This window comes from Solanum lycopersicum, chromosome 1 (assembly GCF_036512215.1).
Source record: "Solanum lycopersicum chromosome 1, SLM_r2.1".
NCBI lineage: Eukaryota > Viridiplantae > Streptophyta > Magnoliopsida > Solanales > Solanaceae > Solanum > Solanum lycopersicum.
The window spans coordinates 2,038,925-2,056,772 of record NC_090800.1 but is presented as its reverse complement, the minus strand read 5'-3'; the positions used below and the strand labels follow the sequence as shown (position 1 = coordinate 2,056,772).

Sequence of the window (17,848 nt, the reverse complement as noted above, 5' to 3'; positions counted from 1 at the left end):
ATGAATATGAGTGTACCACATGCACATGTGTAGGATGAGGAACTAGTTTAGTATATTGTGTTTCATTGACAAAGTTGTAAGTATAAGAGTCCAACTTACAACCAGAGTCAAATATAAGGTTTCCCATGTCATTCTAAATTCATATAAAGATACATTAAATATGCAATAAGAATATATATACCTCAGACAATAATTATAATGTGATTTCAATGGTTGTAATTGAATGTTTTAACCATAGGCCATTACAATTTCAATTCAATGGTCATAATTGAATGTAACCATCGCACTGATCGAGGAGGTTGAGCAGAAACTCTACGTTTTTGTTACTGTGATCGATGAGGCTCAACAAAAGTCCTACTTACCCGCTCAACTGGTGTCATCAAAGATAATAGATGACGATTGCATTCTCGATCCTCTTTCTTTACCACGAACTACATCGAGTCTGCAGAATGTCAATGAATGATCATTGGGATTGAAACATTCATCTTGTACAGCAAATTGTATCACTTCATAAAGCACAAACATCCCTAAATTATAAGTCAGACGTGGAAAAGCATTATAACGATTGCACCAAACATGCTTAAGACTCGCGTAATCTATGCTGTTAACGGCCTTCTCAAGAACAAAACAGACTGTACAAGCACACACGCTACGTAGCAGATAAGCAGACTTACCTCAGATACACTATTCCAGGTTAGTCGTATTCCAATGTGCTAACGGCTGCAGTCAGTATGTCATAAGCACTGCGGATTTTATGTCTTTCTTCAATTGTCATTGTAATATCCTCAGAAGACTGCAAACACAAAATCGATTACATGTAAATACACGTCCAAATGAAGCCCAATACACAGTTTCGTTCAACAATCTTAATGGAACTTGTTCTTAGAAAGTTTCATTGCACAAATACATAAAGTAAATGATCCTTTCTTCATATTAGACCTGAAAGAGAGACTTCTTACTCTTGAAAGCTTGAAACTTCGTAATAAATGACTTCCTTTCTAAAACTCACTCATTTATCAATTTATACGGTTCAGAAGGGACAAGGTAGCAGCACTTGAAATTACATAGGAATAATAACCTTATTGTATACATTACGAATAACTCGTATTATATGCAAGGTAACTTGAGAAATTGGAAGGTTGAGGTCAGAGTTTGATGTCATACCTCGAGTCTGTGCATGCTTTCTAATATATTTCTAATCGGTGTCTTGCATGATAGAAGAAGTTTCTGCATTTTAATATCTCCAAGCACAAGTAAGAGAACAGAGACTACAGAAAGAATTCTGCTTGAATGATCCTTTGCCAAGGCACCTTTCGAATGAGGCACATTTCCCCTGATAAATGATCCCATCACTTCCAATATCTGATTTAACAGCATGTTGCTCCTATCAAATAGGAAAAAACAAGGAAGGAGGTAATAATCCCTTGTCTGTCGAATCAAAGATTTAGTAGACTCGTCATCTTCCTCTGGAATGTTCTACATCAAAGTTAAAACAATTGAAAAGACATGAGTTGAAGGTATTACAAGCAAATGACATTCAGAACAAAATTGCACCAACCATGCAAATCAAAGCTCTGAGAAGATGGGCTTTCGTTTTTTATGCTTTATGGGCTTCTATATATTCGAGTTACAAGATGGTGTTCTTCTAAATACAAGTTAGTGGCAGAGACATAATCTTAACATCATGAAAGATTAAGCAACAAGTAATCAACAAAACTTTGGACATATCTATAAAGAAATTGTACACAAGGTTACAGGAAATTAACCGGTCATAAACAAAGGAGACTTGAAAAATACTTACATTCACAACATCTAAGAAGTACTCCGGAAGGACCTCGCTTAGTCTATTGATAGTTTCTTCAGAAAGTCGAGTAGGTTTTGAGTCTAGTGTGATAAGCAATCTTATAAAACCATAAATGTTGTCTACTGGTTGTTTCTGAGACTGCAGAACATATAAAATCAAGAGTTAAGTGGCTGGAGAAATATCATGATCATCTATCCCAAAACAAAAACACCTTATCAATACAGCATCTACTGTTTAACTCACTATCTCATCAAGAACAATTTTCTCCAGCATCTGCAAAACGAGCACATCATCTCCTATCTGCGACAACCAAGAACAAACAGCCCTAACAACTGCTTTGAAGGTTCCACGATTTGACTTCCCTTCGTGCTTCTCCATAGGATCAATTTTCTCTGCAGAAAAGCATCCAGGTTCCAGATTTAATATTTATAAACAATAGATCACAGCAAAAGAACAACTAAAAAGGTGTCTGAAAGAGAGTATTTTTACAGCAAAAAAGGATTTAAAAAATAAATGCAGAATATTTAAGGACGAGTTCCTTGCAAAGGACTCTTATTTCTTAGTCAGACTCAAATCTCAATACCTGCCAAATTTTTTGTGGTAATCTTTCTATCGGTTTCTCTTCTTTATTGATTGTTTAATGGCTAATCAATACACTAAGGAATAATTATGTCTTTTAGTCCAATATTTCTGAGGCAACACACTGACCATAACATTTGGGCCAACTTGTGCACACCTTGACTATTTCGCTGGATACTTGCTACCTAGCACCAACACAAGTACATGTAACTTTGTCAACCAACGAGAAAAATCACCTCTGGGATTTAAATCCTGGTCTCTATTAAATGCCAATTTATTGATTGCTAGGTTACACATTTGGGTTCTGTATAGTGTTATCAAAGGCGAAAAGCACAAAAAAACTCTAAGGTCCATGAGGGCTTTGAGCGTAGAGCGCAAATAAAGTGTGGACTTTAATGAAAAAGGCACAAAGGGAGAAAAGAATACAAATATATATGTTTAGTCCAAGACTATTAATTATAAACATGAATGTCAAATATATGACCAAAGAAATTGAAAAAATTATGAGAAAGTGAAATATCAATTATTTAGTGTCACTTCTTCATACGAAGCTCATTGGCAAGGAAATGTTTGCCTTAAAACCTTGATGACGACCCTGAAGCTCACATAAAGCGAGGCGAAGCTCTCAACACGTTTTGAGCCTCGCTTCAGGGCTTAAGCGCGCTTAAAGCGCGCCTTTGATAACACTTCTATAGTTTTCAAATTCTTAAAAGGACTGAGGAACACCAAAAAGCCTGATTCAGAAGGTACCAGGATAAACTTGAAAGCGTGAAAGCAATGTGATGAAGAAGCTAATGTAATCTGCAATCTGGATATGGCCAGCCTTGTAGGCTGAGTGTAGAACTTCCATGACTCGGAAAAGGATAAATGGTTCCAACTCGTGACCTACATTAAAACAACCATAGATGAAATAATATCGTGAGAATGACTGCTCATACTCATACAAGATAGAAGCACCAAAGATATATATTTGTGCTTCTTCTAATATATTTTGACTGAATCATTTTTTGTAACAATACATGTAGATGCTAACCAAAGAGAATTTCCCTTTATTTAAGTATATAACATTTCTTCCCGATACAAGAGAAGGAACATTTATTTAAAATATGTCTGAACCTATAAAGTCATATCATTTCTCCTGAGACAAGAGAAGAACGTTTATGTAAAATATTTTAGAACCAATTCAAACAATAAGGTCATTCACCGGAACCGTCATGGCCTGAAAGAACATACGCCAAACTTCTATCAAAATCTCGTCCAATTTTACTGTAAACACAAATACACACCCAAAAAAAGAACTTTTAGGGAACACTGACGTATTGGTGACACTCATGATCCATGAACATCAAATATAATATTTAAGAGAACATCAATGAAAACCTGAGAGACAATAATCCTCCGGTTCAATGCAGTAAACATGCTCCATAAAAGCTACAAATTAGTGGGCATATGCTGGAGGAAGAAGATGATAGTTATGATGATATAATATTATCAACACTTGTGATGAGAACATTGACTGGGGACAACAATTTATTGGAAATATTTTAATTTGTGACGAATTAGTTAGAGTAATAAGGAATTGCTTGAGAATCCATTTGAGAGGGGTGGAAAAAACGGTAAAGAATTATTCACGATAAAAGAATCGCGACCTGATGATTTCAATCCAACATGCTCTGAGCATACCAGGAATGTGATGAAAATTGATGTTATGACACACTTGCACTCTGTAACTCAAAAAGAATAGGTCATGCATTCATGGTAGTCCAACTGGTCTAGGAGCAAAAACCTTACTGATGCTAGAGATGGTTTTATTCAAGTTGTTAGTGACATTGTTGAAACCAGACCTATAGGCCCACCTTACCCCCATGGAATTGGAGGACATGTGAGTGTCAAGTAACTCATTTGGCAAGTACCCTTAAAATCCAAGTCATGTGGTTAACTTTATATGAGTTTCAAAGATATTTCAGGTAGAATCATGCAAACATTTTTACTCAACCAGTAATTCAGCCCTTCTTCTGCTCTATCAATTTCTCTCCATTTTGCTACTCCTAGCTTTGCGCCTTCAATTTTCCTAGCCTCTTTTCTATTTTCTTGTTTAATCAATGGGATTCACTCGCAAAACAGCTATAACACTTATTGAAGATATATTTTAAAAAATAGAAGTATGTTCTCTTAACAACATGAACTTTTGGATGAGATAGTCACACACTTCAATATTACCTCAAAGCGGCCTCTTAAGATGGTCCTCAGTCCACGTGCTTGGCCGATAAAAAAAACCAAGTTCGCAGTCAAGGGAGCATGTTGAATATATAAAAGAATAAATTAAAGTGTATTCCTCCAACAAACTTTTATATAAGATGGTGACCTCTTAAATTACAATATTCCCGCCAATCCCTGAATAACTAGGCAAATCATGCAACATTTGTATAAAGACATAATAAAGTATATAAATGGGATCTCTCTAATCAATTAAAACTTTTAGATGAAATGATCAGACACGCAAACAGTTCAAGATAGTATCAAAGCCTCTACGGTCTTGGTAGAGATCCAATAGATTCTCCTACCGGCAGGTAGTATCGGCCCAATGTTTTCTTTGTTTGCTCTAACGTTTGTAACTGTCTCCCCCTTCCACCCATCCTTTTTTGCCCAAAACCAATGTAGTTACCATTTAATCATTGTCCCTTCTCTATATATAATACATTTGAAAGTGTCATACACAAGGAATGTATTTGTGTAGTGTATATATTACCACATTTCTTTTTATTCCCACCCCCAACCCACTTACCATTTTCTTATATCCCTGATACTTAACTCAATCTCCATAATTTGATTGTTCTCTTGCATTCTTGATTTTTTGATTATCGAATTTGAATTCCCATTTGATTATTTAAAATTTTTAGTGCAACTTTGGACATATTGTAGTGGGAATTTGAGATGTTTGATCTTAATCTTAGTTTTCGAGATATTCCAGTTGAATCCGTTTCCATACAAGGGCAAATAGCACCGGAAAAAGCTCAACGAACTGTCACCTAAATGAAGAATTCTAGACCTCCAATTCCTCCATTGTTTACATTGAAATATCTAGTACTGTCAGTGATGATTAGTATCATGTCCAGATATTCGCTGCAATGGTTATGCATTTGATATACTGAAAACACATGGAGAAGGGGATGACTACGAAGAGTTTAGGAATATGAAGATTTGGTGAGTTATTTCTATTGGTAATTGCAGAGGCTGAGTTGCCGCAGCAGTGGTGGTTGGATCTTTTAGCCAACTACGATGCTTCAAATGAGCAGAGAATTGCTATGTCTCGGTAGCAGAGATAACAACAGAGGAAGAGTTGGAGAGGACCCAAGTTTCAGAGTTCTCGAAATTGTTTAGTTATATGCTGTTGAAGGATTTTAACATCAGTGATGAAGTAGAATTTCACCAAAGAAGAATTTTTGGAGAGGACCCAAGTGTCGGGGGTCACTCTGCACAAATGATGGGTAGCATGTATGGGGCAGGAAGTATATCTATCTAGGACTATTTGACAGTGAGAAAGAAGCTGCAAGGGCATACAATTAGACAGTTATAAAATGCAATGGAAGTGTGCTCTCCCTAACAACTCAAACTTTTAGATCAAATGATCACACACATCAAGCAATTTAACAATTTGAACACCAATTAGTTTTGTAAAGGACATTGATATCGCCATCTAGTTAAGGAGATAAAAATCATTCATGGCAAGGAGTTGTACTTACATATGCAGCATGAGGCTAAAGACTCGAGTATCACCTTGTCCAAGAAAGGGAAGTAATACAGACAGCAGACAGAGAGCTCCTGAATATCTCTAGGAAGCCTCATGAATGGACCATAGCTTACAGTTTCTACAGTGCAAGAAAAAGGGAAAACATGTGAGGAATTAATAATGTGAGATTCAGAATTATGAAACAAATAAAAGTTGGAACTAAATGAAGATGAATCTTAAGTACCATTGGAGTAGGTGCAGTAAAAAGCTCTTATAAAGTACTGCATATTTTCATATTCTTTTGCCGGTGTCATGCTTAAATTAGCAGTTTGTCCAACACGAAGCTGAAGACGTAACACAGCCTACAAGAGGCAATTATTGTAGAAGCACAAGATGAATTTCAGCTCAATGTGAAAACTTGAAGAACAAATGGATATGCATATAGCATAAATTTCAGCCTAAGAAAGACCAGTACTGGTGGTAGCTAAGTAGGTACCTTTGAATGTAATGGGTGTTTATCACCTAAGAGGACTAACAGCTTTGGAAGCTCCCCTATCCATGTACTATGATTTAATATTTCAAGATCTTTGGGATCCAGATAAAGGCAATTCTGCTCCTACAATCACCCAAAGTTTGATATTAGATAAAACGAAGAAAGCATATAGGGACATCAACCTTGTGCTGATTGTCTAGCAACAAGAGATAATCCAAGTTACTCATCCAGCTGGCTGCTAATACAAGACTTTTTCTTCAATTAAACAGATAACAGCAACCAGACAAAAGGAGTGTTCCCTTCGATTAAGACAAGGGAGTTATCACAAATTAAAAATGTGAACACTCCAAAGATATGCTAGGAATATCAAAAATGTGTTCTTTTGATAGATAATCTTACAGGAAGTAGCATTTCTTCAACAACAGAAAGGCAAGCCAATTTCATTGAGGACTCTGCACTGCAATTCTCAAAAACTTTCGTAAAAGCCTGCAATCGATTGAAAATTTTTACTTTTTAACACTGGCAGCACACAGCACATGAAAAACAAATCAAAAGGGGATCATAATCCTAGGGTCTAAATACAGTTGAAAATTTGAGGGCATGCTAAAGATTAAGGAATAACAACATAATCAACGTCAAACTTTTTTTATCAATTCCTCCAATATGTGATACTAAAACTGAAAACTATAGTTCTTCGAACTGCTTGACAAGACTGAACCATAAATCAAGAAAACAAAATGGTGAAGTTGCTAGAGAGACACTTGACTTAAAAAGTAAATGTTTTTCAGTTTGATGTGCAAACCTGAAGGATACGTGACTTCCAAGCAACAGACACTTGCATAATGAGTTTTGGGATAAAAGCAACCAGTGAAATTAAATGCTTCTCATGATGTACTTTACCAGCCTCTCTGCCATCGTGAATCTGCAGGATATAGGTATTCTATTATAGCATACCATCAGGACTAAGACACAGATACTCATCTTGAGAGGCAACTTAAACACAATTAGAGAGATGAAACAGGGAAAAAGGCAAGGCAAGAAATTTTCAGAAGGTCCGCAAATTTATGGGGAAAACAAGCAACTACGAAGAATCTAGCTTTGAGCTGAATAAATAAGCAGTAATGATGCCTAACATTTAGATTTTTATCCCAAGCTCTGCGTGTTGTGCATATTGTCAAAGCTAATTTACTTATTCTTTTCTTTTGTGAAAGGTTACAGACAGGATTTTCCAGGATTACATTACAAAAATGATAGAAAATTATGACTAAAATATCATTCTTTAATGTGAACATTTTACTTTTTCCTTTTTTGAGAGAGAAAGGCAAGTAAAACCAACTCACTGATTTAAGCAACGAAGGAGATAGAGAGCAGAAAATTTTTCACCAGTCAGGCAGGTATGCTGAAGAGACCTAGTGAACATTGAGAAAACAATGACATTAACTGAAGACTACTGGAGGACATTTTATTCTTTAGTTAGTTCCATATAACATGTTCTTAATAGATATTGCTTCTAAGCTTGTAGCGTTTTTTCCTGAAAGACCTCTAAAATTATACTTGTTAACCTTGAAGCAAGATTTCTATTTATGGTTCTCTGCATATAGAAAAAGAGCTTTACTAAAACGTGTAACAACTCCTATTAGTTTTTAGGAACCAAAGAGCCACCTCAGATTGAGGATTAAAAGAGCCACCATGCTCAACAAGATAAAAGGCTTCGCTGCTCCGATGATTTTTCTTACGGTAAAGCCGTAAAAGGTATAAGTATCCCCTCAGACTTGCCCCCCCCCCCCCGCCCCCCAACCCCCCAACACTCACTTTCAAAGTGGATTAAATACCATCCTAAAACAGGATGACCAAATATTTGGGGCATGGTGAAACATACACTAGCTGGCAAGTTCAGCAATGACATTCTCATTCCTGAGTTACTTTTTCACTTCTTGTCATCAAAAAGAGTTACTTTTTCACTTCTCACTGGCAACATTCTTAAACTTTTACAGGTTCAGAGCTTTCAATTGCTATTTACAGTTCCATTAATAATCGCACACTTGACCTACCTGAACCTAATTTAAGTGCAACAGCAACAACTAAATCGTAATCCCCACTAGTTGGTCACTTTCTCATTGTCTATTTGCTTCCAATGTTCTTTTAATGCTAAATTCATATTGATTCCTGGAGATTGTAGGCTTCTTGCTATGTAACATATCGGTCTTGATTCTCTTATCCCTGCTCATATTCCCTGACTCTGGATTCTATGAGCTATCCAAAACGAATCCCAGAACACCATTATCGATCAGAATATATCAAACATTAACCCCACACCAACAGTATTGTCCTTTAGCTCTCTAATTTAACTCCCAAGTTTCTTTTTCTCTACACTAAGTAAATGAAGGGCTTACTTCTCATTCATAGGCATAAAAATTAAAATCAGCATCACAAACCTTTTCAGATAGAGAACTCTCAATGAACTCCAGAAATCTTTCCAGCAACCCAGGTGATAATTTGGACCCATAACTTAGATGCAAAAATATTTCTGTAATTACAATATTCAGCATGAAATATCGGTCACCGTCCTGCAATATTTTTTAAAAAAATAAGATAGAAAAATTTAGAGAAAAATTACTTTCAATGAAAAAGGACAAAAGGAAAAGGAAAACAGAAAGAAAAAGAGAAGTTATTCCATCCATGACCCAATAACGTATGAGCATTTTAACAATAAATTTGTAAGGATGTCAACAAGGTAAATCATGGTCTACTTTACTCTAGCAAAGATGTCTTGTTTGGAATGATTGTCAAGATTGAAGACAATATTTTTGAGATGCGAGATAGGAAGGACTAGCATTCTTGTTCCAAACCTTTATTCACTGATAAAACAGTATTGTTTCTTTGAAGACTAAAACTAGTTTAAGAATGTTTGAACCACAGCTCAAACTTTAAATGCATGTGGCATGAAATTAACATGCTAATTACCAAGTGTAGTAACAGTTTGAACAGAGATATCCAGTTAACTTAGACTGGAGTGTTTAACAAGTTCAAGCATTCAAGACCTATATTTAAAGACGTCAATATTAAAATATAGGTGGTCCCACAAGAAAACCATTACTTTCCTCTTCCTTTCGTCTTTCTCTTGGAAACTAACAACTGAAAGAAAAGAGTACATTTCCCTACCCGTGTCTTCTCTTCCCTGGTTTCCAAGTTAGGGGAAGCGGGGAGGTGGGGAGGAAGAAAAGTTAAGCTAAGGAAACAAGAAAACAAACTCCAAAAATAAATAGAGAGTGACATGGATGAAGAAAAATAATATCAATAAGGAAACTGTACCTTCTCTGACAAGCAATGATTCGAACTTAAAGGAAACTCATCCCATATCTTTTTTAAAGTCACTGCTGATATACTTTGGTCCGATATACTAAGATTCTTTTTCTTGTAAGCAGGTGCCAGATTTTGGAAGTCGTGTTGATTATTGCCAGATGCATGAACAAAGAACCTGACCACAAGATCAATGCTTTGAAGTAAAAATGACATACAATCGAAGGATTGCACATCGACATGGGCCATGGAGTGGATTGATGGACTTAAGTCCTGGAAGCAGCTAACTAGAACGGGTAAGAGATCTGTCAATTTGTTGACAACACCAGAAAGATCTGCAAAACAAATGACTTCAGTTTCAGCAACTCTTAAAAGGAAAAAGACCATTTGAAAGTCACAATGCACGCAGGTAGGAGCTATATCCCAATAGATCATCACCGGACTGTAAGCAACCTCAGGCTTCAGCAGAAACTTTTCTGGTGCCGGCGAGGCAACCGGAGTTATTCAGAGAACTGGACAAAATTCAAAATATTGTTAAAGATGTCGTTTCAACCTCTTCATGTAGCGTTGTTTTTGCTTATAGCATAGGGAGTGTGAGTTTTTCTAATAACCTATATATCCCTCAATATCAACTAGCGCTAGTTCAATGGGTCGGGCTCTATCTCCACTTAAATACCATGTTTTGAACAGGGTTCAAACTCGCGAAGTGCACCTAACACACACACCATGCTCAACACTCTTATCACTAGACAGATTCCGAAGGGGTATGTAGTGGAGTTAATAATTGGATAACGCTTTGGTATTTTGGCCAATGGAAGAACAATAGCCCACAAGTGATACCATGTTATTAGATGTTTAACACAATCAAGGAGATCATCTAAGCTTTTGTGGACCAGATATCATGTGATTGTACATTGTGCATCTAGAGGATAAAAAATATTACCAACTCCCTAATGGTTGGTATAAGTACTCAATGGTTTCATCAAAGTATTCAATTTAAGTGTACGAGGTGTATTTATATCCATTACAAGGATTTATCAAAAGTAACCTTGGTCTTTTAAATGAAAGGAGATCTGGAAGTTCAATTAAACAGAGTCTTACCGGTAGATTTATCAGAGAGATCAAGGTCAAAAGCATGCAAGCTAGCCCGGGTTGCATCCTGTACAAGTGAAAGAGTAATTATCTTACAGGGAAGTATTGCAAGCACGGTATAGAACAACGGCAAATTGCAGTACATCAACCACTAGCTGGCAGAACTATCTCGCCCCTAATAAACAAGGAAATACAAACATAAAAAAGGTAACATGAACACCAAAGAAAGTTAAATTATAATGGTCCACTTTTGCAATGCCATTAGGAAAGGAGAAACTTAATCCATATGCAGGAGGATTTTCTGAATTTGCAAGTCTAAATAAAGAGAATAGGCCAGTCATCAATCTTATGTTGTGTACAATGATAGCAACTAAGAACATGCATTCCAATTTATACAGTTTGCGTGGCTACATTCCATTCTATTCTACATCAAGTCCCCCCCCCCCCCCCCCCCCAAAAAAAAAACTAGAAGTTATATTGGCTAAGCTTTTCGATGAGATTATGATGGTAAGGAACTCTACTGAATACAAGTGTTCGCACATCACTGTACAAGTAGGCAAGCTTGGTGATCACTAGTCACTACATTTCTTACCTATAAAACAGAAAACAAAGATGGTAAGTTTTCACCTCTTCACTGTTGTCAAGATTCAACCTACAGATTATTATTCAAAAGAACGCCAAGTTACTGACTTGGACGATTAGCTAAAACCTCCATAGCACTTACTCATGGATCCTAACAGAATAAAGAAACATGCTTTTGTCGGATATAGAAGATAAAACTTCATAGAACCTGAATAGGAGATAAGACAGAATAAGTATGCGTTGTATAAGAGCCAGAAATATCAACTAGACTGATTTGATGCAAAATTAAACATTGCACACTTTCTTGACTACCAAAACAAATTATTTCCTCTGATCAGAATACAAAAATAATTTACTGTAACTAACACAGAACCGTAAACCTTCAAAAAAGAATGCACTTGAGTATGCTGATGGCACAAGTAACAAAATAGTACATTGTAACTTAAGGAGTCGCCTTCTCCTTGATTACTACACGGTAACAGGGACAAGCAGCGAACCAACCCAGCAAGAGCATTCTTTAGCCTCCCTTTGTCTTGCAAGTAAAATTTGTTCTTCTGCAGAATGTCCTCATAGTTCTGGAGAATCTGTAAAAAGAAGAAGCTTATTGAGAGAAAAACTCCATCATGGCATTTAAGACAATAAACTCTAACAAAATAAATGAAAATGAAATAAAATAGAATGCTACATAAAGATCTTACATCAGACAAAATGGTGAATGAAGAAGTTTAGAAAGACATAGCAAAAGAAGAGTCATGAAACACCACTATACAAGAAGAGCAGTTTCATCAATTTAAAGACAACGGGATGAGAAAAACAAAAGCAAGAGCCTAAGACTCTTCTTCTCTGATAAGTAACCTAAATATGATTATATTTAAGCAGATTATCAAAGTTTACATCCACATCTGAACTGGAATGTATTGGTCAAAGAAAATATCGAGAAGGTATTTTTTTGTTAAAATCAAGATATAGATAGAGAATTACCATCAACAACTAAAACAGTGCCCAAATAAAAATCCAGTTGGAATTTGGAGCAATATTAAGACTTCCCACAAAGAAAAACCTACATATCTACCTTCTCAGCATACAGCAAAAAGCAAGATGGAAAATACTGGATCAAGAGGTCAAAAAATTTGAAAGCCATCAACCGCACTTCAATAGCCATGTGTGTCATTGCATTAAATATATATGTCATCATCAAGGAATTAATTGGCCCCTTATTATCCTGCAACACAAACAAATAGCGTCAGCCCCGTCTTTTATAGGTGAGACATAATACAAACTACAAAGTCCTGTATCAAACAAACAACATCCATAATCACAGCAAAAAGAAAATACAGCTATCTGCACTTAAATACTAAGAGAATATAAGCAGATACAGCAAAACCACAAACAGAAACAGGGGATTCATGGGAAGGTTTAACTAATCTGAAATCCTCAAGACGAACAAGCAGAAATGGAACTAATAGTAAAATTTGAAGGCAATAGAAGCAAACTCTAGCTCTTCTTAAAATTTCACCCATGGAAATCAAATTAACAGCAGAGAAAACGCACATGCTGTATTGCTTCAATGATAGTGTGAATGCTTCATTCAGTATCATCATCATCCCCAAAAGGAGAGAACTACGAGCACAAAGGACTATAGGCCTATTCGTCTAGTGGGAATCGTCTATAAGATAATCTCTAAGGTGCTTTCTGTTAGACTTGAGAAAGTGTTCGACGAGACAAACTGTCTCTACTTCGTAAAATGTTTTTGTGGAGGATAGACATATTCTAGATGCAGGGGTGGCAAACAAAGTGGTGGATTCAAGGATAAAGCAAGAAGTGTTGTGCAAACTTGATCTTGAAAAGGCCTATGATCATGTGAACTGGAGTTTCTATATGCCATTATGCTTGAAATGGGATTTGGGGAGAAGTGGAGGAAATTGATTCATTTTTGCATCTCTTCGATTATATTATAGATGCTTCCCACAAGACATTTTCTAGATGCAGGGGTGGCAAACAAAGTGGTGGATTCAAGGATAAAGCAAGGAGTGTTGTGCAAACTTGATCTTGAAAAGGCTTATGCTCATGTGAACTGGAAATTCCTAGATTCCATTATGCTTGAAATGGGATTTGGTGAGAAGTGGAGGAAATTGATATATTTTTGCATCTCTTCAGCGAGATTTTCTGTGTTGGTGGATGTTAACCCGTGTGAGTTTTTTGGAAGTTCGAGTGGTCTGAGATAAGAGAATCCTCTATCACCAGTGTTGTTCATTCCAGTTATGGAAGCTCTAAGATGATAGAGAGAGCTATCTTTAGGGGATTGTTTGAAGGGTTTCGATGTTGCGGTTGGGGGTGTAGGGACAGTATCAATGTCTCATTTATTGTTTACAAATGATGCCCTATTTTTTAGTGATGCAGTTGAGACTCAATTGGTTTATTTAGGCATAGTTCTCACTTGGTTTCAGGTGGTCAAGATGAGGGAAGTGACACTACGATAGTTTAGGCATGCGAAGAGGAGAAATATAGATAACCCAGTGAGGAGGTGTGAGAGGTTGGCGAAGAAGGGCATTAGGAAGGATAGAGGTAGGCCGAAGAAGTACGGGGGAGGGATTAGACAAAACGTGACGCATCTTGAGTTTAACTATGACATGGCCTTAGATAGGATGGTTGAGAGGGAGTGTTATCAAAACCAAAATGCATAAAAAAGCTCGAAGGTTTGTTGGGATTTTAAGCGCAAAGCACAAATAAAGAGCGGGCTTTTAATGAAAAAAGACGCAATAGGAAAAAAAATATAAATATATATGTTTAGTCCAAGACTAACAATTATAAGCACGAATGACATTTATATGAACAAAGAAACTGAATATAGAATAAAGTAAAATATCAATTGTTTAGCGTCTCATTGGCAAGGAAAAGCATGCCTTGGAACCTTTAATAACGGCAATGAAATGCACACTAAGCGAGGTGAAGCGCAAAACACAATTAGAGCCACGCTTCAGGGTTAAAGCACGCCTTTGACAGCACTATTTGGAGACTGTGAATTAGGGTAGAAAGCTAGTTGGAAGTTGAGCATTCACACGCTTCCTGCACGATAGGCATGGTGGTCGTGCTTAGACCTTCTTTCTTACTAGAGGTATTAGCACTTTACTAGTGGTATTAGCACTATTCTCGTTGTTTTTTATTCTTCGGATTTGGTTATCACCTTTATTTTTTGCGCTTTGACTATCGCATTAATTTGTTGTCACTACTGTTCTTTCCTCTCTATGTTGTGTACTGCTCTTCATTTCACATTGTTTCATCGTTGTTACTATTCTTGTTTCTGTTCCCCTTTTGAACTGCTTGAATATGCCTTATTTAAGCCGAGGGTCTTATCAGAAATAATCTAGCTATCTCTGGCAGGGTAGGGGAAGGTCTGTGTACACTATGTCCTTCCCCAATCCCACTCATGGGATTACTGGGTATGTTGTTGTTGAAGTACAACAAGAAAAACGATGGTCACTTAAGTGGGATTGTAGTGCATGGAAACTACTACACGTGATGAATAAATTTCTCTAGGAAGTGTTGAAGAAAGAGGCTTACAAGTGTAGTAGTAGTATGCATACCAAATGCACTTTCACTCCTAGAAACCATGCCAGGTGATGAAGAGAGGACTGGAAGAAAAAAGGTTAATGAGCCTACCTCTTTACAGCCAGGAAAAATAACTGATTTGAGAAGTTGATATAGTGCTTCACGGACCAACTTATCATCATCACTGATACGTTCCCTCAGTTTCTCAATAACAGCAAGCTTATGCAGTTTCAACTCAGATGGGAATTTAAGAAGAACGTCTCTAATTCCGATTAATGCATCTGAATTTAACAGAGATATCACATGGGTAACGATTACATTATACCATAACTTCAAAGACAAGAAATAAGGCATAAAAGCAACAATATGGGTAGAACTCGTTTTGCAATCTCAAATACTTGCCTTACTCAATATAGGATGTTCACAAGACACCTAATATTTTTCTAACCAAAGGAACAAATGACTTAAAAAAAAAAGTGAACTTTAAAGCAGTGAAAGGCTAGCTCTAGAAGAGTGACATAAGTTCATCTGTTATAATCATACTACTGCCACTTGAAAGTCTTTTCCAAATAGAAACCAAAAGGAAAATAGAATACCAAATAGAGAAAAAGCAAAAAGAAGAACGGAAGGAGAACGCAAGTGCCAAAGGGCACACATAACATGTAAGTAGAAAACAGATACAACATTGCATGATGCGGAGTTTTGTGAAATTTCTGGAATAATCTTCTCATAGCTTTTATCACTTCACCTCGGGAGCCACCCGAAAGGAGAATTGATTAAATGCAGCAACTTTGCTTGATTAGAGCATATGCCATGTAAATCAATTGATTGATTTGTTCTTCTTTCTATCTTCTGTTTTTTCTTGTTTTTTTTTTTTTTTGAAATAAACAATAAAAAATCAGAAAGGTTAAGTGTAACAGTTCTGTTTTTCACTTTTCTACTCTTTAATGTGTTGAAACTGCATGATATTCAGATCGTTGTCCCCGATAAGCAATAATCTTAACAAGTTTTTACCTTTACGAACTTTCGCATTGTGATGACTTGTTTGCTGAAGAAGCTCTTTCAAGGTTAAACCTTTCTTGCTCACAGCTAAACCAGCCTTCTCCGAAGCTATACTTTGCTCAGGTAGAATGATTGCTGCAATTAAGTCATCAATAAAGCACTTTAATTCGTTAATTCTCCTCTACCGCAGATACGGATGTTATACTTTTGGGGAAGAAATTAAAAGAGAAGACAGGGTGTTATACTTCGCTCTGAAAGAACTTTTTCATTTCTTGAAAAAAAAACTGCAATACTTGTATTACTTATGTAAAAAAGTAGTATCTGTTTCTGGTTTGTATCAGTAGCTGCTGAACTGGATTTAACAAATGAACCGGCAGCAAAAGGTGTTGAACATGAACCAGTGGCCAATAGTGGCAGAGGAAGCCGAAAAAAGGGACAGACCTCCGGAATGTCTACGATACCATTGCGTATACGGTATACTCGGGGTAGAAGCTTCGTATAAAAACGTATCACCATGCTATTAAGTATTTTACTTGCATTCTTTTATTACTAAGAGGTGGAATACAACACAATGGTATATCCCATAACAGGTCGCATTCTCCTACTCTTTCCCAGAAGTCGACGACTATTCACAACTATTACCTTGACACTCAAAGAAGAGTTCTACCCAATTCTCTATTTCTCTCCTAGTTGATCCTGATTCGACATTAGAAGTATATTGCTAAAGGTTCCACCTTTTCTTGTGTGTTCGGGAAGATCATTAATCGAGAAATACCTGAATTCACATTACTAATTGACCCCCATTAACCCAAACTGGTTAAAGCACCAACTTTAACACATAAAAATGGATGAAAAAATAACCAAACATACAATTACAGAAAAAGGGGTTATCCATTTTACCATTCTTTTTAACTTAAACTATATATACACAAACAACACAACACATATGCAAAATACACCTTAAAACATTCAGCATTTTTTTTACCTTTTGATTTGATTTCAGTGTTGGTGGCATTCTGTGCAGGAGGCAATTTTCTTCCAATCTTCCTTCTTATTTTCTGCAAACCAAATCAAAAAAATCCCAGTTCAATAAACACAAACAAGAATCGATTTTTATTAACAATTTCAAGATTCATTGAATTTTTTTTTTTTACTTTGAAATCAACACCACGTTTTTGCTGCTTTTTTGATTGAGCTTTATTCTTCACCATTATTAATCGCAGAGAAAAAAGTTACTAAATTTTTTTTAAAAAATCAAGAATTTGAATTAGGGTTTATCAGCTAACACAGTTTGCAAGGGTTTTAGCAAGTTAGGTAATAAGGAAGAAGAAGAGAGAAAAAAAAAAAATATATATATATATATATATATATATATAAAATTTTTATTTATTTTTAAGTCTCAATTTAATTTAATTAATTTTAAATTAGTTAATAACTTATTTATTTTAATTCAATCCATTTTTAAAATTAGACGGATAGGCAATTCAGATTTTTTTTTTTTATGATAAGGAAAATCGGCAGTTGCTATTCTTCGGATGTGCACGGGGTAAAACTCTCGCTCTTATGTAATAGTTCGTAAATCACATAGGAGATGTAACTCGTATCAGGCGAACTCGACCCAAAAGGCAAACCCCTTGCTTTCGGTGGCAAAGGGTTTCGAACTTGAAACCATATAGAAGTTCCAAGCTCAAACCACTGGGCCACCCCGAAGGGTATA

At 36.2% G+C, this 17,848-nt stretch overlaps 1 protein-coding gene across 10 annotated transcripts; it reads right to left on the bottom strand.

The window, feature by feature from the left end:
• Positions 1-43: 43 nt before the first annotated feature.
• On the bottom strand, positions 44-17,479 carry LOC101261149 (uncharacterized). 10 transcript variants are annotated; one of them, XR_011212357.1, is made up of 20 exons: positions 17,286-17,464; positions 17,117-17,189; positions 16,144-16,266; positions 15,241-15,410; positions 12,653-12,802; positions 12,015-12,164; positions 11,008-11,065; positions 9,919-10,241; positions 9,042-9,173; positions 7,409-7,528; positions 7,006-7,092; positions 6,610-6,729; positions 6,358-6,475; positions 6,127-6,252; positions 3,134-3,268; positions 2,048-2,196; positions 1,802-1,942; positions 1,165-1,384; positions 675-793; positions 44-442 (listed from the first exon to the last, which is right to left on the bottom strand). XR_011212357.1 is itself a non-coding variant. In XM_010317303.4 (20 exons), exons 1-19 carry the CDS (start codon positions 17,340-17,342, stop codon positions 695-697), a joined length of 2,643 nt encoding a protein of 880 aa, XP_010315605.2. In that variant the 5' UTR covers positions 17,343-17,479; the 3' UTR covers positions 44-442; positions 675-694. The 10 variants fall into 10 exon arrangements, 7 of the variants coding, with proteins under 7 accessions (XP_010315605.2, XP_010315603.2, XP_069147371.1 ...); XR_011212356.1 differs by having other exon boundaries at positions 44-506; positions 15,142-15,410; positions 17,286-17,456; XR_011212355.1 differs by having other exon boundaries at positions 15,142-15,410; positions 17,286-17,456.
• Between the last annotated feature and the right edge of the window lie 369 nt (positions 17,480-17,848).

Excerpts from the sequence above, each read along its gene's own strand:
- LOC101261149 (XM_069291270.1), bottom strand. The coding sequence starts at position 17,342 with ATGGTGAAGAATAAAGCTCAATCAAAAAAGCAGCAAAAACGTGGTGTT. Across the intron at positions 7,093-7,408 it reads GGAAGTCACGTATCCTTCAG|GCTTTTACGAAAGTTTTTGA; the intron begins GTTTGCACATCA and ends AATCGATTGCAG. Across the intron at positions 1,477-1,801 it reads ACTTCTTAGATGTTGTGAAT|AACATTCCAGAGGAAGATGA; the intron begins GTAAGTATTTTT and ends ACTTTGATGTAG.